General features: G+C 45.9%; 1 protein-coding gene across 1 annotated transcript in view; it reads right to left on the bottom strand.

Moving 5' to 3' along the window:
- Positions 1–20,792, bottom strand: part of LOC141172487 (arylacetamide deacetylase-like 3) — a 47,274-nt gene that overhangs the window by 15,605 nt on the left and 10,877 nt on the right. Inside the window, exon 3 of the mRNA XM_073656749.1 lies at positions 2,651–2,714. Coding sequence (XP_073512850.1) covers positions 2,651–2,714 — 64 coding nt within the window. The remainder of the gene's footprint in view (positions 1–2,650; positions 2,715–20,792) is intronic.

The following is a 20,792-nucleotide window of genomic DNA, read 5'->3' as shown; positions in this document are numbered from 1 at the left end:
TGCCCGCCAAAATCCGAGGTTACCGGCTTGGGACACTGGTTGCGAGGTGCAGGGCAGGAGAGTGAGAGCCAGCGAAGGAAGACGACCGAGGAAGGCACACAGATTGGGGTCCCAATACGTACTCTTGAAACACTTGGGAATTTGCTGAACCCCTGCCTTGGTAAACACAGGACGGTGTGGGAGGTTACCCTGGCGCTGGTAACCTGGAGTTCAACAACTGTGAGTAAACCTGGAAGACTGCACCCCACTGTGTCCTAGAGTTATTATCTGTGCCATCCCCTGCACTACACTGCAGAGCAGCATCAACCTCATTAATCATCCCTACACTGCCCTGGAGCTAAGCTCTGCCTGTGGAGAGCTGAACCAACTCTGCTGCGTCATCATCGGCTCCAGAGGATCTGCACCGGCTCCATATAGCCGCATACCACAGGTGGCGTCACGAACATTATATATAAAGACTATATTCCCCTTTTCACTTTATTCCCCTTTTATTGACCGCCCTGGGTCACGGACCGGGTCACTGCCACTGTGACATCCCCAGCACCGACCGGCCCGGCACCGAGTACCCCACGGCCCAGGGGACACGTCACAATAATCTGACCCTTATTAGGCAGATACCAATTAGCAATTGTGTATATTGAATCTACAATTTTTATCTTGAGAAATACGTATCTGCCTTGTGTATCAATAAGTGTGTCCAATAGGGAGAATGCTAATGATTTAAGGATTGCGATGGAAACCCCTTTGGATTTTGCTTCAGGATTTGCACTATGAAACCAGTTGTTATAATATCTATCTTTTATCTTAGGAACCTGATCAGATTTAAAATGTGTCTCTTGTAACATGAGGATATGAACCCTTTGTTTGTGCATAGAGTACAGAATCTGAGAATGTTTCTGAGGAACATTGAGGCCTCGAGCATTTAAAGAACAGAATTTGACTGTGTTCATTTTGAGAACCAGGAATTAGGTCTGAGGGAGGATTAGTGAAAGAGAGAAAGGAAAAAAAAGGGGGGGGAAACTTATGAGCAAGACAGTTTGTTTATCTGAATAATGATGATAACTCCTTCATCTCAGAAAAAAATATAGGAAAGGAGGGAAACAACACAAGAAATCAGTTGGGCGCCTTCCCCAACCACAAAGAAAGACCTCAAAGAGGAGGACTACTAGGCAAAAATAGAAAATTCCACACCCGTCCAGCGGAATGTAGATACCCTTAGTGGAAACACGCTTTCTATGGAGAGTAGCACTCTACAGGCTTGGTCCGCAGACCCATAATGACTTAGTATACATTTCTCATAATAGTACATTTATTATCTACCAAAACTTGAATGTCCAACTCGTATATAACAATATCTATACATGTGTGCTTATATCAACTTTGTATGAGATTCCCCGACTGCTAAGCATTAATCAGTATCAAAGAGAACAATGAGTGAGAATAGTGAAGCCAGTCAGTTCGGAGGTGATGCTCCTCTTTCTTCCATATTGCGACCTCAATTTCTCATGCCAAAATTGTGTGTCTTCCTTTTTTGAGGGGAGGTGAGTCATTCCTTCCAAGGCCTCTAGGAAGACCAGGCCACTCTGATTGAACCACTTGGACCGATGGAATTCCCAATGAAATAGTGAATGTTGATAAATCTTCCAGACTTCGCAAAACATGTAGAGTTCCAGATTGAAGTCTAAAACGAAAGCCCCAAGAATAAAGGATTTTTTGTTGTCGAGCAGGGGCTTCAGGGCACGTCTCTTCTGAAGTGTGTACCAGGACAGATCATGCATAATCTGAATAACTCGTTCATTGAAGATGATAGGTTCCAATGTGAGGGCTTTAGCAAGAATGTTCTCCTTCACTTTATATCGGTGCATCCGGCATATGACATCTCTAGGTCTGTTTACATCAGTAGACTTGGGTCCCAGGGATCTGTGAGCCCTGTCAAATTCTATGTCTGAGTCACGTGGTAAATTTCATATAGAATTAAAGATACAGCGTAAAGATTCCTCCAGTTTATTCTCTTCCACGAATTCTGGGAGGCCTCTAATTCTGATATTATTGCGCCTCTCTCTATTTTCTATATCGTCCACCAAATCAGACAGGTATTCCAATTGCTGAGAGTGAGCTGGAGCCGTCTGTTCTTGTGTTTGTAATCTCTGATAGATGGCCTCTGTATGGCTTTCATCATTAGCCACCCTTTCAGACAGCTGCTGAAGTTCCCCTCTGATAGCAGCAGTCTCAGCCCTTTAGGATGCTTCCAGCCTAGAGATATAGTTCTCCATATCATCTTTTGTGCTATTAATTACTGGGTTCTGGCTCACCCAAATGTTTTCTGTGCATCTGTATGTCTTTTTAATCTCGATCATGATCATTTTTAATGGTTTTGAACAAAATGTGATCCAAGTTATCATTATTTTATTCCTGAACATGTTTATTTTCTTTTTAATTTTTGGAGAATATAAAAACTATTACCAACAAAAAAATGGAACAGTTGCCCAAATTAACCAATCAGATTGCAGCTTTCATTTCCGACAGAAATCGGATAAATTTCTTTGGTCAAATCACTTTCATCCTACAAAAATTAGTCAGATTTCACTTTCACTACTTCATTCGTTTAATTAGAACACAAGTAAACATTAGATAAACAATGCCATCTTACCCAACAGAGACAACCACAGCACCAGATTTCTTTGATAGGTATTGACAGAAAGCGTCATGGCTCTCTAAAACCAAATAAACAAGACATGAGTTATAGGAATCCATTCTGCCATCACTGTTAAGTAATTATCCAACATCATGACAAATGATCTGTTGTTCATAGTAACTAGTGATGAGCGAGCATGCTCGATACTCAAGATTTACGAGCATGCTCGGGCGAACACCGAGTATCTTCAGCGTGCTCAGTGTTATGTTTGAATCACTCCCGTGTGCATGATTTGCGACTGTTTGACAGCTTTAATACATGTGAGGAATGCCAAAGAAACAGGCTCAAGCATAACACCGAGCACGCTGAAGATACTCAGTGTTCGACCGAGCATGCTCGCAGAACAGGTTAACAGAACATACTCGCTCATCACTAATAGTAACCAATCATATTTACAAATAGAGAGGACACTAGATTCTGCTAGCTATAAGACCATGTTCACACATTCAGTATTTGGTAAGTATTTTACATCAGTATTTGTAAGCCAAAACTAGGAGTGGGTGACGTGTTTATATTATACTTTTCCTCTGATTGTTCCACTCCTGGTTTTGGCTTACAAATACTGATATAAAATACTGACCAAATACTGAAAATGTGAACGTGGCCTTAGACAGAAAAATGGGTGTATGTGCAACTGGTGGTCCCCTGCTTCTCTCCGCTGGGTGCCCAGATTTTGCTGCACATCATCTCCCTTCTACCGTAAGTGAACCCTGCCACAATAATAAGACGTTTATGATAAAAATTGATAGACAAATATACAAGTAAAACTGGATTCACAACTAAAATGTAATGTCTGTAAGGAAGTTGGTTGATGTTGGTTCATGGTGAGATCCTTTAAGTATAATGTAGGATACAGTGATCCTTGGTGTAAATTGTTTTCCCATTCACGATTGGTGTAAGGAATGCAGATGTACTCAGCAGACAGTTTATGATAACTTTACTCAAAAAGGCAACAAGCTTGATAGTTATAGTCTAGTAAGGGGCAACAAGCTTGATGATTATAGTATAGTAAGGGGCAGCATGCTTCGTGGTTACAAATGATGTCACAAAAGGCAACTTGAATAGAGGCTAGAATAAATAACAAAGGTATGTTTGCATCTTAGACACTATATATAGGCTGCTTGCAATCTCCTCAGCAGTTTCTAGTTTACTAAGGCACAGTCTTTGTGTCACTCCCAATATGTCACAGCACACTCTCTCATGGTGCTTAGTGCAGTCGCGCTCCCAGTCGCCTTTCTCTAAACCAATGCGCTGCTATTGCGTTCTGGCTTGTATCAGTCTCCTCTCCATTTCCGAGATGGCAAACCTCATAACTAAGGTCTATTGACAATGACTCAAAGACTCCTTCTGGATGAATAAGACTCTCTGCTCCACTCTACGGTGGCAATCCTCGCTATCGCTCAGCAGTGATGGTGCTCTGTCTTGCAGTTAGGGTGGCCTCCCTCATGTGGGTCAAATTACTTGGATGGCAGAACAAGCTGGAACTTCATGCTTTGCAACTTTGCAGCCCTGGGGTAGAGCTCCATATGTAAGGAGTGCTACTCTCACTTACTTCTACCTAGCTATGACCCTGTCACTTCTCACAACTCTCCTTCCTTCTAAAAATTCAGAGTTGACATTTAAAAATAATATAAAACCAAAGCATATTTCAACTACTTATACAAGAAGAGTGAGGTCTTACAATCTGTGATGAAAAAGAGGTGTGACAATACAGCTTATAACCTTAATCAGCCAGACAATTAGATTTGTTAAGCCAAGAGAAATACACTATTATCTTTGTGTTGACTTATAAATGACCATCAGAGAGCCCATGGATACATTTGGGGAGACCATGTTGGGGCGATGAAGTCACCTGGCCCCAGAGATATGGTGTTTGGGGTTGCCATGTGGGACCCTCCGGTCTCCTGGAACCCATGGAGACATTCAAAGAAGCCAGATTGGGACCAGCCAGTCATCTGGCCCCATGGAAACTCTAGGAAAGGCCAGGGTGAGACCCTTGGGTCTCCTGGCCTTGTACCTCGATGGACTGCTAGCTTCCTAAGCTTGCCGCTACCTTCTCTCTGTGGGCGCCCGCCAGAAGTGCGGGGCCGCTGGTTGAGGTAGTTGGCCCTGAAAGCCCCAAAGTCGCAGCTGCTCCATTCACAGGTGGGTCAGCGGAAGAGTGAGGACTGTGTAATGTTGTACCATCTTGGGTATTAGCTGAGACTGTTATATGTGTTTATTGCCTGTTTTTTGGTTCAATAAAGTATGGCCACACTGTTTTGCCCTCACCCTGTGTTGTCTGAGTAGTATTACGCCCACGGAAGACCCAGTGTCTTTACAAGGGGTAAAAAGTATTTCACTTGTATAGTCCAGCCATCATTTAGACTTCCTAGTCTATGTTTACACTACCTTTTGTTTGTCTTACCTTGTGTCAGAAATATGCATCACAATTCTGGATCATTTTTGGTGCAGAGAGTTAATCGTTGGGACATACCCTTTCTCCAGCAAAACAAGACCCTTAACGAGTCAGTGTCCTTTGCTAGATAAGAAGATAAGAAAGCGTGACATTAATATGTCCCATGACCATCAGAGTCAATCAGTTGCTGATGATCGGTTGCAGCTTTCACTATTCTGTCCTAGGCATACATGGATAAAAGAGAGCTATAATACAAACAGCTCTGGTGCAAGCAACGACAGCGGGTGGCACACATCTAGTCAGAATGTGGCAGGAAGTGTACAAATCACATACATGCGGTCATGTGACTGCCTGCTCCCGGTACTGGAGAATCCTGACTAGAGATGAGCGAATGTTTCAATATTCGATTCAGATTACGATCGCCGAATTTGCAATATTCGCCAATTTCTTGAGACGAATGTTCGTCGAATGTTACCAAACGCCATAGGATTCAATGGGGGGCAAAAAAAATGCATACACAACACCTTCAAATGGGCCCAAAAGCTGCCAAAACACATCAAATTAGGGGTAGACACCTGGAAAGTGCTATCAATTGACCCAGAGTACAAGTACTATAATTATTATTACTATTACAGCTACATTTATTCCTTGGCGCTTTACATGTCAAAAGGGGTCACCGACTGGTACAAGAGGAAAGAGGACCCTGCCCGCGAGGGCGCACAAACAATCTACAAGGGATGGGTGAGCATACAGTGGGTCAGGGTACAGCTAGTCGTGCAGCGGTATGCTGGAGCGAGGGTTACCGCAGATTGTACGCTTGTCACAAGAAGTGGGTCTTCAGCTTCCTTTTCAACGTTTGGACGGTTGCCGAGAATCTGATGTGTTGGGGTACAGAGTTACACAGTAGCGGAGATGCACAGGACAAATCTTGTATGCGATCGTGACAAGGAGAGATAAGAGGGAAGTAGAGAAGGAGATCTTGGAAGGATGGAAAGTTGCATGCAGGTAACTAGTACAGGGAGACTAGGTCACACATATATGGAGGAGACAGGTTTTCGATGGAAGAATCCAAACCCTCGTCACCCCAGACGTTAACCCCTGGGGGTGGGCATGGATGGGTTGGAGAAAGGAATAAATACACACCAGAACATGAAGAACTAAACTAATATACAACAGGGGTTGGAGAACTAAACTACTAAACAGCTAACGTTGGAGAATGAAACAAATACACACCAGAACATGGAGAACTAAACAAATAGAAAACAGGGGTTGGAGAACTAAACTAATAAGACAACAGGGGTTGGAGAACTAACCTACTAAACAGCTAGGGTTGGAGAACTAAACCACTACACACCAGGGGATGGAGAACTACAGTAAACCACTAGACACCAAGGTGACACTAGACAGCAAGTGTTGAAATCCCCAAGGCTTGCGGGACAAACCTTTGTATCTAACACTTCCTCCAGTGCTTCTGCATCCTCCACCTCCTCTAAGGCCTCCACCTGCGCCCTCAACCTCTGCCTTACTGAGACACACGTTCCAACAGTGCAGACAGAATCCCCCCCACATCCGTACTGCACAGCCAGGTCTTACCACAATCAGGCAGTGTTAAAATTATTATGCCTTGGAGATCGCAGTCATACAGCTGAAAAGTTGAGGACAGCTCTCCAGGCCGAGTTTGAGCAATGGCTGTCTCCACTGAACCAGGAGCAAGGGAAGGCCGTGTGCGATAATGGTGCAAACCCAGTGGCGGCCCTACACCGGGGCAACCTCAGACACGTGCTTTGCATGGCTCGTGTCCTCAACCTGATGGTACAGCAATTTCTCCGCTACTATCCTGGACTGGATGCGCTGCTGCTGAAACCACGGTCTCTGTGTGCTCACTTAAAAGTATAAAAATGAGCAGGATCTTTAGTATAAAAGCCAGACTACTAGACAAAGACCAAACTCCTTCATAATGATATAGGCCACCATCTCCTTAGCTTGCTGGTACTTTTCTGTGGGAATGAGCTTGTCTCCAACCAGCCAGGAATATCCAGTGAATGGCACGGTGTGGTATTAGCACTCAGTACCAGAAGCAAAGCCATCTACAATTTCCGTACCTCAGGAATTTTATTTGGTAGACTGGCTGAGAAAACATTAGTTTCTCACAAAGGAGCTGAATACACTGAGTGGAAGTAGGTGCAAGTTTCTCCAGCATGACCTGTTTGTTATTGTTAGATATCAGAGGGAGGACATAACTGGGCTTTTCCAAGGTGCCATATTGCATCTTAAGTCTTATAGACCCTGCACTTGAGGCCTTACATTCTACAGGATGGTGGGGAAGGAGACAGTAGGTTGTGGAGTTGAGGTGAGTGGGCAGCGAGGCAATGGCAGGCTGTAGGCTGTCTTGAAGAGATGGGTTTTCAGGTTGTGTCTGAAGGATCCGAATGTGGTGGCTAATGGGACGTCTTGAGGCACAGAATTCCAGAGGATGGGGGATATTTGGTAGAAGTATTGGAGGTGATTGGGTGAGGAACAAATAAGTGTGGAAAGAAGGAGGTCTTGGGAGGACCAAAGATTACGGAAGGGAATATATTGGGAGATTAGTTCAGAGATGTACGGAGAAGAAAGGTTATGGATGGCTTTGTATGTTAGTGTTAGTAGTTTAGTTGAACAGTTAGCAGTTAGTTTGAACTGGATACGCTGGGCAATTGGGAGCCAGTGAAGGGATCTTATAGATTGCAATCTTATGGATTGCTGGAGCCAGTCCACAGTAAAAATAACAGCCATAGAGTGTCTGGGAACCTTCCAACAGACTTTTCTTAGCCAGGGCTGTTTGTCGGAAGGGTTGGACTGGCCTACCAGAGAACCGGAGACTCCTCCGCGGACCTTGCCGGGCGACGTCTTCTCTGTCCCCTGGGTCCTCTATGGCCACCTTTCTGGTGATTAGATGTGGCTTTTGGCTGCAGTACCTGAAATACTGCAGCCTCCGGTTTCCTAGTTGAGGCTTAAAGAACTCTGCTAGTTTAGGAACCGGTCCCCTCTGTGCAACCTGACCCCTCCACCTCCTGGTAGATTCAGGCATACGGGTGGCCTCCAGAACTACCCGTACCCCTGGGGTCCCTTCCACGTTCCTGGAGCCTTTCTCCTGCTCCTCTCTCTCTCTTCAGTCTTGGCCTCTCTGGCTAGGCCCTCCTCCTGAGCAGAGCTCCTACAGAGCTCCTGCTCCTCTCACTGTCCTCCTCTGACTGAACTCTCACATCCAAGATGGCTTCCCTCTTTATACTATTCCTAACCAGTGCTCCCCTGATTTACTTCCTCCACCCACACCCACTACATGGTTCCCCCTACTTTGGTTCCCCCCCCCACTCCAGCCAGGGACAGGGCTCAGCAGGAAAGCGACACATCTTGCCCCTCCTGCTGGTCTGGAGTAGTGTAGTGTTGGATGCAGGTGTTAGGGTCCCGGGCAGTACTCCTTCCTTACCTGAGCATGAGATACCACACCTCTGGGTGAGATGCAGTACCTCTGTAGCGACTGAACCCGCAGGGGTGCCACAGTTGGGCGGGCCCACTTGAGAACCGGAGACTCCTCCGGTGGGCCGTGGCTTCTCCTTCAGGAGAGTTCATAGTGCCGAGGTCGTGATGATGATAGAAGCCACCATCTCCTTAGGTTGCTGCTGGTACTTTTCTATGGGAATTGGCTTGGCTCCCACCAGCCTGGAATATTTCCAGTGAACTATGGCACAGTGCCATGGTATTAGCAGTGCCCCCAGTACCAGTAACAAAGCCATCCACAATTTCCTTCTCAGGAATTTTATTTGGTAGACTGAGTGGCTGCCCAAATACATTAGTTTCTCACAAAGGAGCTGAAGATACTGAGTGGCAGTAGGTGCAAGTTTCTCCAGCATGTTAGGTATCAGAGGGAGAACAGATAGGGCAGCACAGTGGCTCAGTGGTTAGCACTGAATCCTTGCAGCACTGGGGTCAAAGGTTCAAATCCCACTTAAGACAACATCTGCAAGGATTTTGGATGTTCTCCCCGTGTTTGCGTGGGTTTCCCCCTCAGTAAAAAAGCAGCAACAGAGTGTCCAGGAACCTTCCCACACACTTTTCTTAGCCAGGGCTGCTTCTCGGCAGGGTTGGACGGGCTCACCAGAGAACCAGAAAATCCTCCAGTGGGCCCTGGCTTCTCCATCAGGAGAGTTCATAGCGCAAACCTTTCAGGTTATGATGATGATGAGGCCATCCATCTCCTTAGTTTTCTGTTACTTGGAATGCAAACTCAAATATGCAGCCAGCCAAAACAGGCTGCAATACTAAACTGCCACATTTCCGGACAGCTGCTTGCACTTGAAATGTTGCCTTTTAGCTTCATGGAGGCGGAAGCTTTTCACAACTTCATGCCGCCGGCGGCCAGGTCTCCATACTCGATCCCCAGCCGCTACTATTTCTCCCGGTGTCGTCCCCACCTTCCACAAGCATGGGTACCAGAACATTACCCGTGCCCTTCCCAGTGCACTTACTGGGAAGGACCACCTAATCACAAACCCGTGGACAAGTGAATGTGGCCAGGGACGGTACAGAGCCAGTCCACAGTGAAAAAAACAGCCATAGAGTGTCCGGGAATCTTCCCACACACTTTTCTTAGCCAGGGATGCTTCTCGGCAGGGTTGGACGGGCCCACCAGAGAATCGGAGAATCCTCCGGTGGGCCCTGGCTTCTCCTTCAGGAGAGTTCATAGCGCAAACTTTGCAGCTACTATGGGGCTCTTTAGTGGGGGAGAAAGGTGGTCCCTCAGAATCAAATCCTCTGGTGGGCCCAATGTTCTTAAGTCTGACACTGCTGCTTGGTAAGAGTTGTATTTCACCACAACCAAATTCTTTAGCTCGGTGAAAGGACAGGCATAGAGGGAAACCGTGTCTACTCCAGCTGTCATTTCTCCCAGTAAGTCCTCTAATGCAGCTTGTTGCATAAGCAATGGCAGCCCGTCCAACATCAGCTCACACTTCTCGGTGGTGCTTAGTCACAGACAAAGATCTTTCTTTACGCCTTGAATTTAATCACTACAGACTTGGACAATGGCCTGATCTGCAATGCATTTTGAGAAATAATGTGCATAAGCAAAACCACGGTTTAGGCCACTGAAGGTCATTAAGCGAAAGTCATACAGCTTTCCCACAGACTGAAAGAGGGGTATCAAGACTTCCAAGACTTCCCTGTCCTCCCCAAGAGGATCTGTCCATATTGTCCTCCGCATTCTCCTCCTCCTCATTATCACCCAATCCGCATTGAGATGAGATGAAGCTGGGCTGCATAGTTCTTTGCTCCACCTGCAATGCCTCCTCTTTAACTGTGAGCACCAAGCGTTTCAGTAGATAGAGAAGCGGAATGGTGAAGCTAATTATGGCGTCATTGCTGCTCACCGTCTTGGTGGAGTCCTCAAAGTTTTGGAGGACGGCACAGATGTCAGACATCCATGCCCACTCATCAGTTCTTATGTGCGGAGGCTGACCTGAATGTCGATGGGTGTGTTGAAGCTGGTACTCAACAAGTGCCTTCTGTTGCTCACAAATCCTTCCCAACATCTGCAACGTTGATTTCTGACATGTGGTGACATCGCACAACAGTCTGTGAGCTGGAAGCTGCATATGATGCTGAAGCACTGCCAGGGTGGCGGAAGCTATAGCTAACTTTCTGAAATGGGCACACACCCGTTGTATTTTCACAAGCAGCTCTGGCAGATCTGGGTAGGTTTTGAGAATCCGCATTACTAATGTGTACACCTGTATGGAGAACAATATCAGCACCGAAAAATTAAAAGATGAAATATAGCCTGCTTTATATACCATGGTACTAAGAAAACCAATTTCTATTATATCTTGTGTACCCCTGTGACAAAAATATCTGCACCAAAGAATTAATTTCATTAGAGTAGAACTAGCATAATGGTGATTGACAACTCTTCCACTACAGCCAAACTCAATAGATGGAGACCCAATCAGGATTCTACACATTTCCAAAAATTAGTGGCAGACACCAGCAAAGTGGCATCAATTTCCCTACAGAAGAAATTGTAGAATTTGGAACGACACCTCTTCCACTACCACCAACAAAATAGATGGAGACCCAATCAGGATTCCCCACATATCCAAAAATTAGTGGCAGACACCTGCAAAGTGGCATCAATTTCACTACAATAGAAATTGTAGAATTTGGAATGACACCTCTTCCACTACAGCCAACCCAGTAGATGGAGACCCTATTAGGATTCCCCACATTTACAAAAATTAGTGGCAGACACCAGCAAAGTGGCATCAATTTCACCAGAGTAAAGGTAGTTTCATGGAGACCAAAACCTTTTCCACTACAGCCAACCCAATTGATGGAGACCCAATCAGGATTCTCCACGTTTCCAAAAATTAGTGGCAGACACCATCAAAGTGGCATAAATTTCACCAGAGTAGAAGTAGTTTAATGGAGACAGAAATCTCTTCCACTACAGCCAACCCAATAGATGAAGACCCAATCAGGAGTGTTCACATTTTAATTAATGAGGGCCTAAAACCACCAAAGTGGCATCAATTTCACTAGAGTAGTATAATGGGGACCAACAAGTCTTCCACTACTGCCAACCCAACAGATGGAGACACAATCAGAACTGTTCACATTTAGAAAAAATAGGGCCTAAGATCACCATTTCCATAGTCAAAAGATGGTGGAGTTCAAACTTTTAGCTTTGTCATGTGTAGGATGAAACAATCTTTTAAGTGACCACAAGTGTGGGACCGAGGGCCGGCTGCAGTGGTACAGTGAAACGGACAAACTGCTGGATCGTGAGTGAGGGGCAGGCGGAGATGTTACAGTGGATTGAGAAACGTGTGGTGTGCTCAGTGAAACAAGCACACCAGGCATGTCCGCTTCAATTAGAGCTGACGGGCTCTCACTCAGCCTGACTGGAGCAGGTATACAACCGGAGGTTCTGTGGTGGGAGACCTACGTGACAATACTAGGCATGGTAACAGAGGAGGAGGAAGAAGCAGCGGATGCATTTGATGGGGTGGCTGATGGTTGTTTATTGAAAAACGAATTTGAGTTTATCATGTTTGTATACCCCTGTGTTGAGAACAATATCTGCATCAAAAAAAATTATTTCACTAGAGTATAACTATTATAATGGAGACCAAAACCTCTTCCACTACAGTCAACCCAGCAAATGGAGACCCAACCAGGAGTGTTCACATTAAAAAAATTAGGGCCTGACACCACCGAAGTGGCATCAATTTCACTAGAGTAGAAGTAATATAATGGGGACCAACACCGCTTCCACTACAGCCAACCCAATAGATGAAGATCTTAATGCATGATCTGTCCATTTTTTTTCGGATGTGCACTCCTCCCATTTGGCACAGGCGATTTTAATTAGCAGGATACTGCAAAGAGGGTCTAGCCTATTTTTGCTCTCACTTGAGAGCTTGAGGAAGGTGAGTCACAATGCTCCTTTCATGTGGTGCAGGTGGTCCAGGTGGCCTGGAGTCATGGGTACTCGGTCTTGCAGCATGGGTGCTGTGAGGCACCGCCCTGCTGGTGCATTGTCGCTGTGACGGTGGTTAGAGCACGGCTCCGCTCCCGCTCAGGCAGGAAATGTTAGGACCCACTAAGAGGTTTGCCATGACGTGGCAGTGGGCTTCATACAGTATGATCAGAATGTTAAACTAAGAACCTCATGTTCAGTTTTACATATTTTTGCTGAGAGGCATTTGATCAACGTATGTTTTTGGAGGTGCTGTCCATTCTCTTTTGCAGCTTAATCCAATAGATTGAGACCCAATCAGGATTCCCCACATTTCCAAAAAATTAGTGGCAGACACCAGCAAAGTGGCATCAATTTCACTACAGTAGAAATTGTAGAATTAGGAATGACACCTCTTCTGCTACAGCCAACCCAGTAGATGGAGTCCCAATCAGCATTCTCCACATTTCCAAAAATTAGTGGCAGACACCAGCAAAGTGGCATCAATTTCACTACAGTAGAAATTGTAGAATTAGGAATGACACCTCTTCTGCTACAGCCAACCCAGTAGATGCGGAGTCCCAATCAGCATTCTCCACATTTCCAAAAATTAGTGGCAGACACCAGCAAAAAGGCATCAATTTCAGCAGAGTAGAAATAGTTTAATGGAGACAGAAACCTCTTTCACTACAGCCAACCCAATAGATGGAGACACAATCAGGAGTTTTCACATTTAAATAAATGAGGGCCTAAAACCACCAAAGTGGCATCAATTTCACTAGAGTTTAAGTAGTATAATGGGGACCGACACCGCTTCCACTACAGCCAACCCAATAGATGGAGACCCAATCAGGATTCTCCACATTTCAAAAAATGAGGGCCTAAAACCACCAAAGTGGCATCAATTTCAGTACAGTACAAATTGTAGAATTAGGAACGACACCTCTTCCCCTACATCCAACCCAGTAGATGGATACCCTATCAGGATTCCCCACATTTCCAAAAATTATTGGCAGACACCAGCAAAGTGGCATCAATTTCACCAGAGTAGAAGTAGTTTAATGGAGATAGAAACCTCTTCCACTACAGCCAAACCCAATAGATGGATACCCAATCAGGATTCTCCACAGTTCCAAAAATTAGTTGCAGACACCAGCAAAGTGGCATTAATTTCACTACAGTAGAAATTGTAGAATTTAGGAACCAAAACCTCTTCCACTACAGCCAACCCAGCAGATGGAGACTCAGTCAGGAGTGTACCATCCTCTCCAGTCATTCACCACGTGTCAGACTTGTACTCTGTTATGCAGGTACACGAGCTGGTCTAAAAAATGTGTGAAAGGACTCGCAGAAATTGCTTCTGCCACTTACACTACTGCTGCTGCTAATATTTTGGCATTGACAAATTGACTCGCCGAAGGTTGGAAGTCTAGAGCTGCGATGGACTCTGTGCCTCACTGCTGGCTTGGGGAAAACCATTGTTAAGGTTGTGTAAAAGCGGGTTTCAATACTCCAACATTCGTGGGTCCCTTTCCAGGGCAGGAAGCTCCTGGCAAAATTTACTCTTATAATGTGGATCTAACAGAGTGGCAACCCCGTTGTCAGCACTATTTTTAATCATAACTATACGGCTATCATGTTGAAGATAGTGCAGCAAGAACGCACTCATATGTTGGCCTCTTTTCTGAGGTTCAAGCCCATGCTGTGTTGGTGGCTGGGTAATTCTGATGCTTGTGTCTTCTGTCCCCTCCCGCAAAAACACGAACAGAGAGGGGATGATTATCCTCTTCATGTTCTGACTGTTACTCGCCCATCACCTCTTCCTCTTCCATTTGTTCCTCACCTTTATTAACACCTTCACTAAAGTTTTTCTGGCATCGTCAACCCCTTCGATCGCAGTGAACCACCCTCCCCTGGCACCCTGAGATGTCTCCGAGTGTATGACGTTAGTAACAGAAGAAAGTATTTTTTTAGTGTCTATGAGGCCTATATAACATAGGAGATATGCTACGAACAATTTCAAACTCAGATGTTCCCTACTGTATCACATTAGTAACAGAAGAAAGTATTTTTTTATTGTAGATGAGGCCTGTATAACATAGGAGATATGCTACGAACTATTTCAAACTGAGATGTCCCCTACTGTATCACATTAGTAATACTGTATCACATTAGTAACAGAAGAAAGTATTTTTTGACTGTGGATGAGGCCTGTATAACATAGAATATATGCTCCAAGATATTTCAAACTCAGATTTAGCCTGCTGTATCTCGTTAGTCACAGTAAAAAATAGTTTTTTTACTCTGCATAAGCTCTGCATACAGCTGAATTTCACCACCACTAAAATAGTATGTGGCTTTTAGCAAAGTGTATCACGTTTGTGACACCAAAAAATTTTTTGTTGACTCTGCCTAGCAACAGAAAAAATATTTTTTTTTACTCTGAAAACAGCTGAAGTTCACCGCCACTAACGTAGTAGCTGACATATAGCAGAGTGTATGATATTTGCCACTCAAAAATATCTTTGGTGGACTCTGCCTAGCAAGACAAAATATCAATTTTTTTACTTTGAAAACAGCTGAGGTTCACCGCCACTAAGATAGTAGGTGGCTTTTAGCAGACTGTATCACGTTTGCCACACAAAAAAATCTTTGGTGGACTGTGACTAGCAACAGAAAAAAAGATATTTGTTTTACTGTGCATAAGGCTGAAGTTCATCCACCAAAAAATTACAAACTGGGCTACCACAACTTGCACTATCACATTAGCAAATGAAAAAAAAAATTTTTTGTGCTCTGCACTCAGAAGCTCTGCATTGACAAGCTCTGCAGATAGCTGAATTTCAACCCCACAAAATCAAAAAGTGGCCTACAAGGGCTTGCTTGCTTTATCACATTAGCAAGTGCAAAAATAGATTGAAGGTATACCCCTGCATGGAGCACAGACAGTACAACCGGTGCACAACACTGTTCTATGCCATAGGCCCTGCTCTTTCTGTCAGAATTTCAGTAATTGCACAAAAACAAAAAAAGTGCTGCAAAGTCGATTGAACAGGTACACAGCACATGACTTATCTACACTATCTGACTTCCACAGAAGCGCCCATCTATCTAGCGAATATCTCTCATTACACAGGAGCTGAGTGCAGGAGCAGCGTCTAATACAAGTGACATGCATAAAATGGCGCTGAGGGAACATGGCCAGTTTTTATATGGAGAGGACATGTGATTTCAGCAGCCAATTGCAGAAGCCCTTGTGTCTGAGACACTGTAGATGCTTCCTGCGCAATGATTGGCTAGCCGCGCTTTCCTGACTTAATTTTACCGCCTACAGAAAAAAAAAAAACAACACAGCACGCTGATGAACTGATCTGTTCTGAGCTATATCCAGCCCCCCACTCATCTACCATGTATCCCCGCTCATCATACACAAGCACTATGCTAGCAAAACTGTTAAAAACGCTGTATGTGCCCCGCAATCACGTAACCATGGAAATTCGCTGAACGTTATCGATTTTCCAGAATTTAACAAATTTTGCTCGCCTTTCTGATCACAAATCCGAATTCGTGTCGAAGTTAAGTTTAGAAATCGGATGTCGAACATATTGGCTTATTACTAATCCTGACCTTGTGCAGTGCGCACACTGTGAGGATTCACAAGTCTGCAGTCACATATAGAGATGAGTGGTGTTTGAACTAGAACTGTTCGCCAATCTCAAATTCGAGCTGATTTGGGCGGTGTTCGAGTTGTTCGACGAACCCGAACGATTTGCAAAAAATTCGGCTGTTCGAGGTTATGTTCGATAACTGTTCGTGCACCAAAAGCGTGTCCTGCATGTCTGGCGCTATTTAAAGCACCAATCATGCAGGGATTGTCTGCCACTCACTGTAATGCCACAGCCATGGTGGTTGTGGCATTACAGTGATTGCCCAAATCGATGGGAACAGTGCTCACAGTGAAACATGAAAAGCCGGCAATTCAGCAGCGGCATACACCGGTACCCGACAATTTAGAACAGAAAGAATAGAGCTTCACACATAGATTAGATAGATAGAAACATGTCAGTCACATATATATGAAGTACAGTGACAGTGTTGCTTACTGTACTTGTCATTTAGTGTAAAGGATTTATTAAAAAAAATAATAGTGTTTTCATGCACGGTCTCTTTAAAAAAGCCGGCCGGCTTTTCAGCAGCGGTACCCGACAATTTATAACAGAAAGAATAGAGAATCACACATAGATTAGATAGATAGAAACATGTCAGTCACATATATATGAAGTACAGTGACAGTGTTGCTTACTGTACTTGTCATTTAGTGTTAAAATAAAGGATTTATTTAAAAAAAAATTGGCGTGGGGTTCCCCATAATTTTAGGCTCTAGCAGAGGTTAAGCAGACGGCTGGGGCAGATGTTTGAAGCCTGGGAAGGGGGTAATACCCACGGAGCTTCCAAGGCTACTAATATCAGCCCCCAGCTGAATACCTAGCCTTTACTAGCTATTAAAATGGGGGACCCCTCAAAAAAATGACGTGGGGTCCCCCCTATTTTAATAGCTAGCAAAGGCTAGGCAGACAGCTGGGGGCTGATATTAATAGCCCAGGAAGGGTGCCATGAATATTGGCCCCCTCCCAGGCTAGAAACACCAGCCGTCAGCCGCACCAGAAATGGCACATCCGTAGGATGCGCCAATTCTGGCACTTAGCCTCGCTCTTCCCACTGCCCTGTAGCGGTGGCAGTGGGGTAATAGGGCTGGGGTTGATGTCAGCTTATAATGCCAGCTGACATCAAGCCCAGGTTAGTAATGGAGAGGCGTCTATAAGACACCCCATTACTAACCCCATAGTCAAAGTTAAAAAAAAACACAAACACCCAGAATAAAGTCCTTTAATTGAAATAAAGACACAATTCTTTATTGTTCTAAATTAAACCATACTTACCGTCACGCCAATTCCAGCTGAAGCCAACGATCTCCTGCAATAAAAGTAAAATAATAAACCAACATCATCCTTACCTTTCCATGGTTCCCATGACGGCTTCAGCTCTGCTACATTCACATAACAGGCTGGATCGCAGCAGAACGCTGCCATGCCGCACACACTGAGAAGCGCAGGCATGCTTGCGCTCCTCAGTGTCTCGCTGTGACGGCATAAAGATGAGCCGAGTTCATGTCCAATGAACTCGGCTCACCTCAGGCACGTCACTGACAGCGTGGGAAAATTCTCCTGCACTCAGCGCTTCAGCGTGAGTATTCTCCCACGCTGTCAGTGACGTACATGAGGTGAGCTGAGATCATTGGACATGAACTCATCTCATGCACGTCACTGACAGCGTGGGAAAATTCTCACGCTGAAGCGCTGAGTGCAGGAGAATTTTCCCACGCTGTCAGTGACGTGCATGAAGAGAGCTGAGTTCATTGGACATGAGCTCACCTCATGCACGTCACTGACAGCGTGGGAGAATACTCACGCTGAAGCGCTGAGTGCAGGAGAATTTTCCCACGCTGTCAGTGACGTACATGAGGTGAGCTGAGTTCATTGGACATGAACTCGGCTCATCTGGATGCCGTCACTGCCAGACACTGAGGAGCGCAAGCAAGCCTGCGCTTCTCAGTGTCTGCGGGATGACAGGCTGGATGGCAGCTTTCTGCTGCGGTCCAGCCTGTCATCTCGATGTAGCGGAGCTGAAGCTGTCGTGGGAACCATAGAAAGGTAAGGATGATGTTGCTTTATTATTTTACTTTTATTGCAGAAGACATTGGCTTCAGCTGGAATGGGCGTGATGGTAAGTATGGTTTAATTTAGAACAATAAAGAATTGTGTGTTTATTTCAATTAAAGGACTTTTTTCTGGGTGTTGTGTTTTTTTTAAATACTTTACTAGAAATTCATGGTGGTCATGTCTAATATTGGCGTGACCCCATGAATTTCGGGCTTAGGGCCAGCTGATAATGCCAAGCTGGCCCTAACCCCTTTATTACCCAGTGAGCCACCCCACCAGGGCCCTGGATGAGTTGGGTACAGCGCCAGAAGATGGCGCTTCTATGAACGCGCCATTTTCCGGGGTGGCTGCGGACTGCAATTTGCAGCGGGGGGGGGGGGGGCAGAAAGCTTGGGCCTCCCTGCGCTGCGGATTCCAGCCCCCAGCTGCCTAGTTGTACCTGGCTGGACACAAAAATAGGGCAAAGCCCCACGTATTTTTTTTTTTAAATTATTTCATGAAATTCATGATATAATTAAGAAAAAAAGGGCTTCCCTATATTGTTGTGTTCGGCCAGGTACAAATAGGCAGCTGGTGGTTGGGGGCAGCCCGTTCCTGCCTGCTGTACCTGGCTGGACACAAATATAGTGCAAAGCCCCACGTCAATTTTTTTTTAATTATTTCATGAATTTCCTGAAATATTTTTTTTTAAATTATGTGGGGCTTCGCCCTATTTTTGTGTCCAGCCAGGTACAACTAGGCAGCTGGGGGCTGGAATCTGCAGCGCAGGGAGGCCCAAGCTTTCTGGGCCCCCCCCGCTGCAAATTGCAGTCCACAGCCACCCCGGAAAATGGCGCGTTCATAGAAGCGCCATCTTCTGGCGCTGTACCCAACTCATCCAGGGCCCTGGTGCGGTGGCTCACTGGGTATTAAAGGGGTTAGGGCCAGCTTGGTATTATCAGCTGGCCCTAAGCCCGAAATTCAAGGGGTCACGCCAATATTAGACATGACCGCCATGAATTTCTAGTAAAGAATTAAAAAAAAAACACAACACCCAGAATAAAGTCCTCTAATTGAAATAAACACACAATTCTTTATTGTTCTAAATTAAACCATACTTACCATCACGCCCATTCCAGCTGAAGCCAACGATCTCCTGCAATAAAAGAAAAATAATAAAGCAACATCATCCTTACCTTTCCATGGTTCCCACGACAGCTTCAGCTCTGCTACATCGAGATGACAGGCTGGACCGCAGCAGAAAGCTGCCATCCAGCCTGTCATCCCGCAGACACTGAGAAGCGCAGGCATGCTTGCGCTCCTCAGTGTCTCGCTGTGACGGCATCCAGATGAGCCGAGTTCATGTCCAATGAACTCGGCTCACCTCATGCACGTCACTGACAGCATGGGAAAATTCTCCTGCACTCAGCGCTTCAGCGTGAGAATTCTCCCACGCTGTCAGTGACGTACATGAGGTGAGCTGAGTTCATTGTGTGGCACCCCAGGGGTCTGGTTTCCCACAGTAATGTAATGTTATGTCTGAGAGCAGGTGGAAGGTTCTTTGGTCAGGGATCCTGTGCATGCCACACCTCCTGCCCAGTCTTGGGAGGGGAAGACCTTCCCCTATATAAACCCGGGGCTGAAGCAGGGTTAGTTAGTCAAGGAGAGTAGAGACAAGAAACAGTCACAGGAAGAAACAGCAGAAGCTCAGTGGGAGCAATACTACTACAAGTCAGGGGCTGGCAGCTGCAGAGCTCGCCCTGACTGAGAAGCTTTCTTACCGGACCCGGCGTCCGAGGCTGTGGGGACTAACTCTTACCCAGCAGCAGAAGCCGACCGGCAGGGGATTTCAGGTCCTCAGGCCCAGAAACCCGAAGGCACGGTCACACGCGTGGGACCAGCACCGCCATCGTGGAGCGGAAGCCATTAGAAGGCCCCGAGTCACCGGCCATACGGGTGAGCACCACACGGTACACTCAGGGACGTGGGCTACTTATATCCGCTTCTAGCAAGGTAGCCAGAAGAGTACAGTCAGTTTGGGAGGCCTACAACTCCGCCTGGCCAGGGGAGATCCCATCTGCTCAAGGACTGACCAGGCCCCGTTCACTAGCAAGTACTCCAGGAGGGTCTATCGTTGTTACCAGTAAAGACCCTGAATTACACCGCACCGTCTCTGAGTGGTTCCTGCTACCCCCATCATCCACATCTGCTGCCCTGAGGCCATACCCCTCCCGTTGGGGGTTATACCATCTACGCTGCACCATCCATCCACCGGCCTCAGCGGACTGTCTTGCAGCGGCAGCTCCATAGCTGCATTCAACGGGTGGCGTAGTCGTCCTACATCTACCGCTGTTACATCGCCGCTCAGTTTGACTCCCTGGGCACGGACCGGGTCACCGCCACGAGACTACAACCCTCAAGAGATCCGGCTCCGGGTAAGCTCCCGCGTGCGCAACGCAGCGCGACACAGGCTCAGGGGCGCGTCAACTTTGGCGTAGTCGGCAGGAT

This window comes from Phyllobates terribilis, unplaced genomic scaffold (genome assembly GCF_046119375.1).
Source record: "Phyllobates terribilis strain yellow unplaced genomic scaffold, ASM4611937v1 Scaffold_12__6_contigs__length_324123572, whole genome shotgun sequence".
In the NCBI taxonomy this organism is placed as follows: domain Eukaryota; kingdom Metazoa; phylum Chordata; class Amphibia; order Anura; family Dendrobatidae; genus Phyllobates; species Phyllobates terribilis.
Note: the sequence above shows the minus strand (reverse complement) of the source record. Positions and strands in the feature narration are given on the sequence as shown.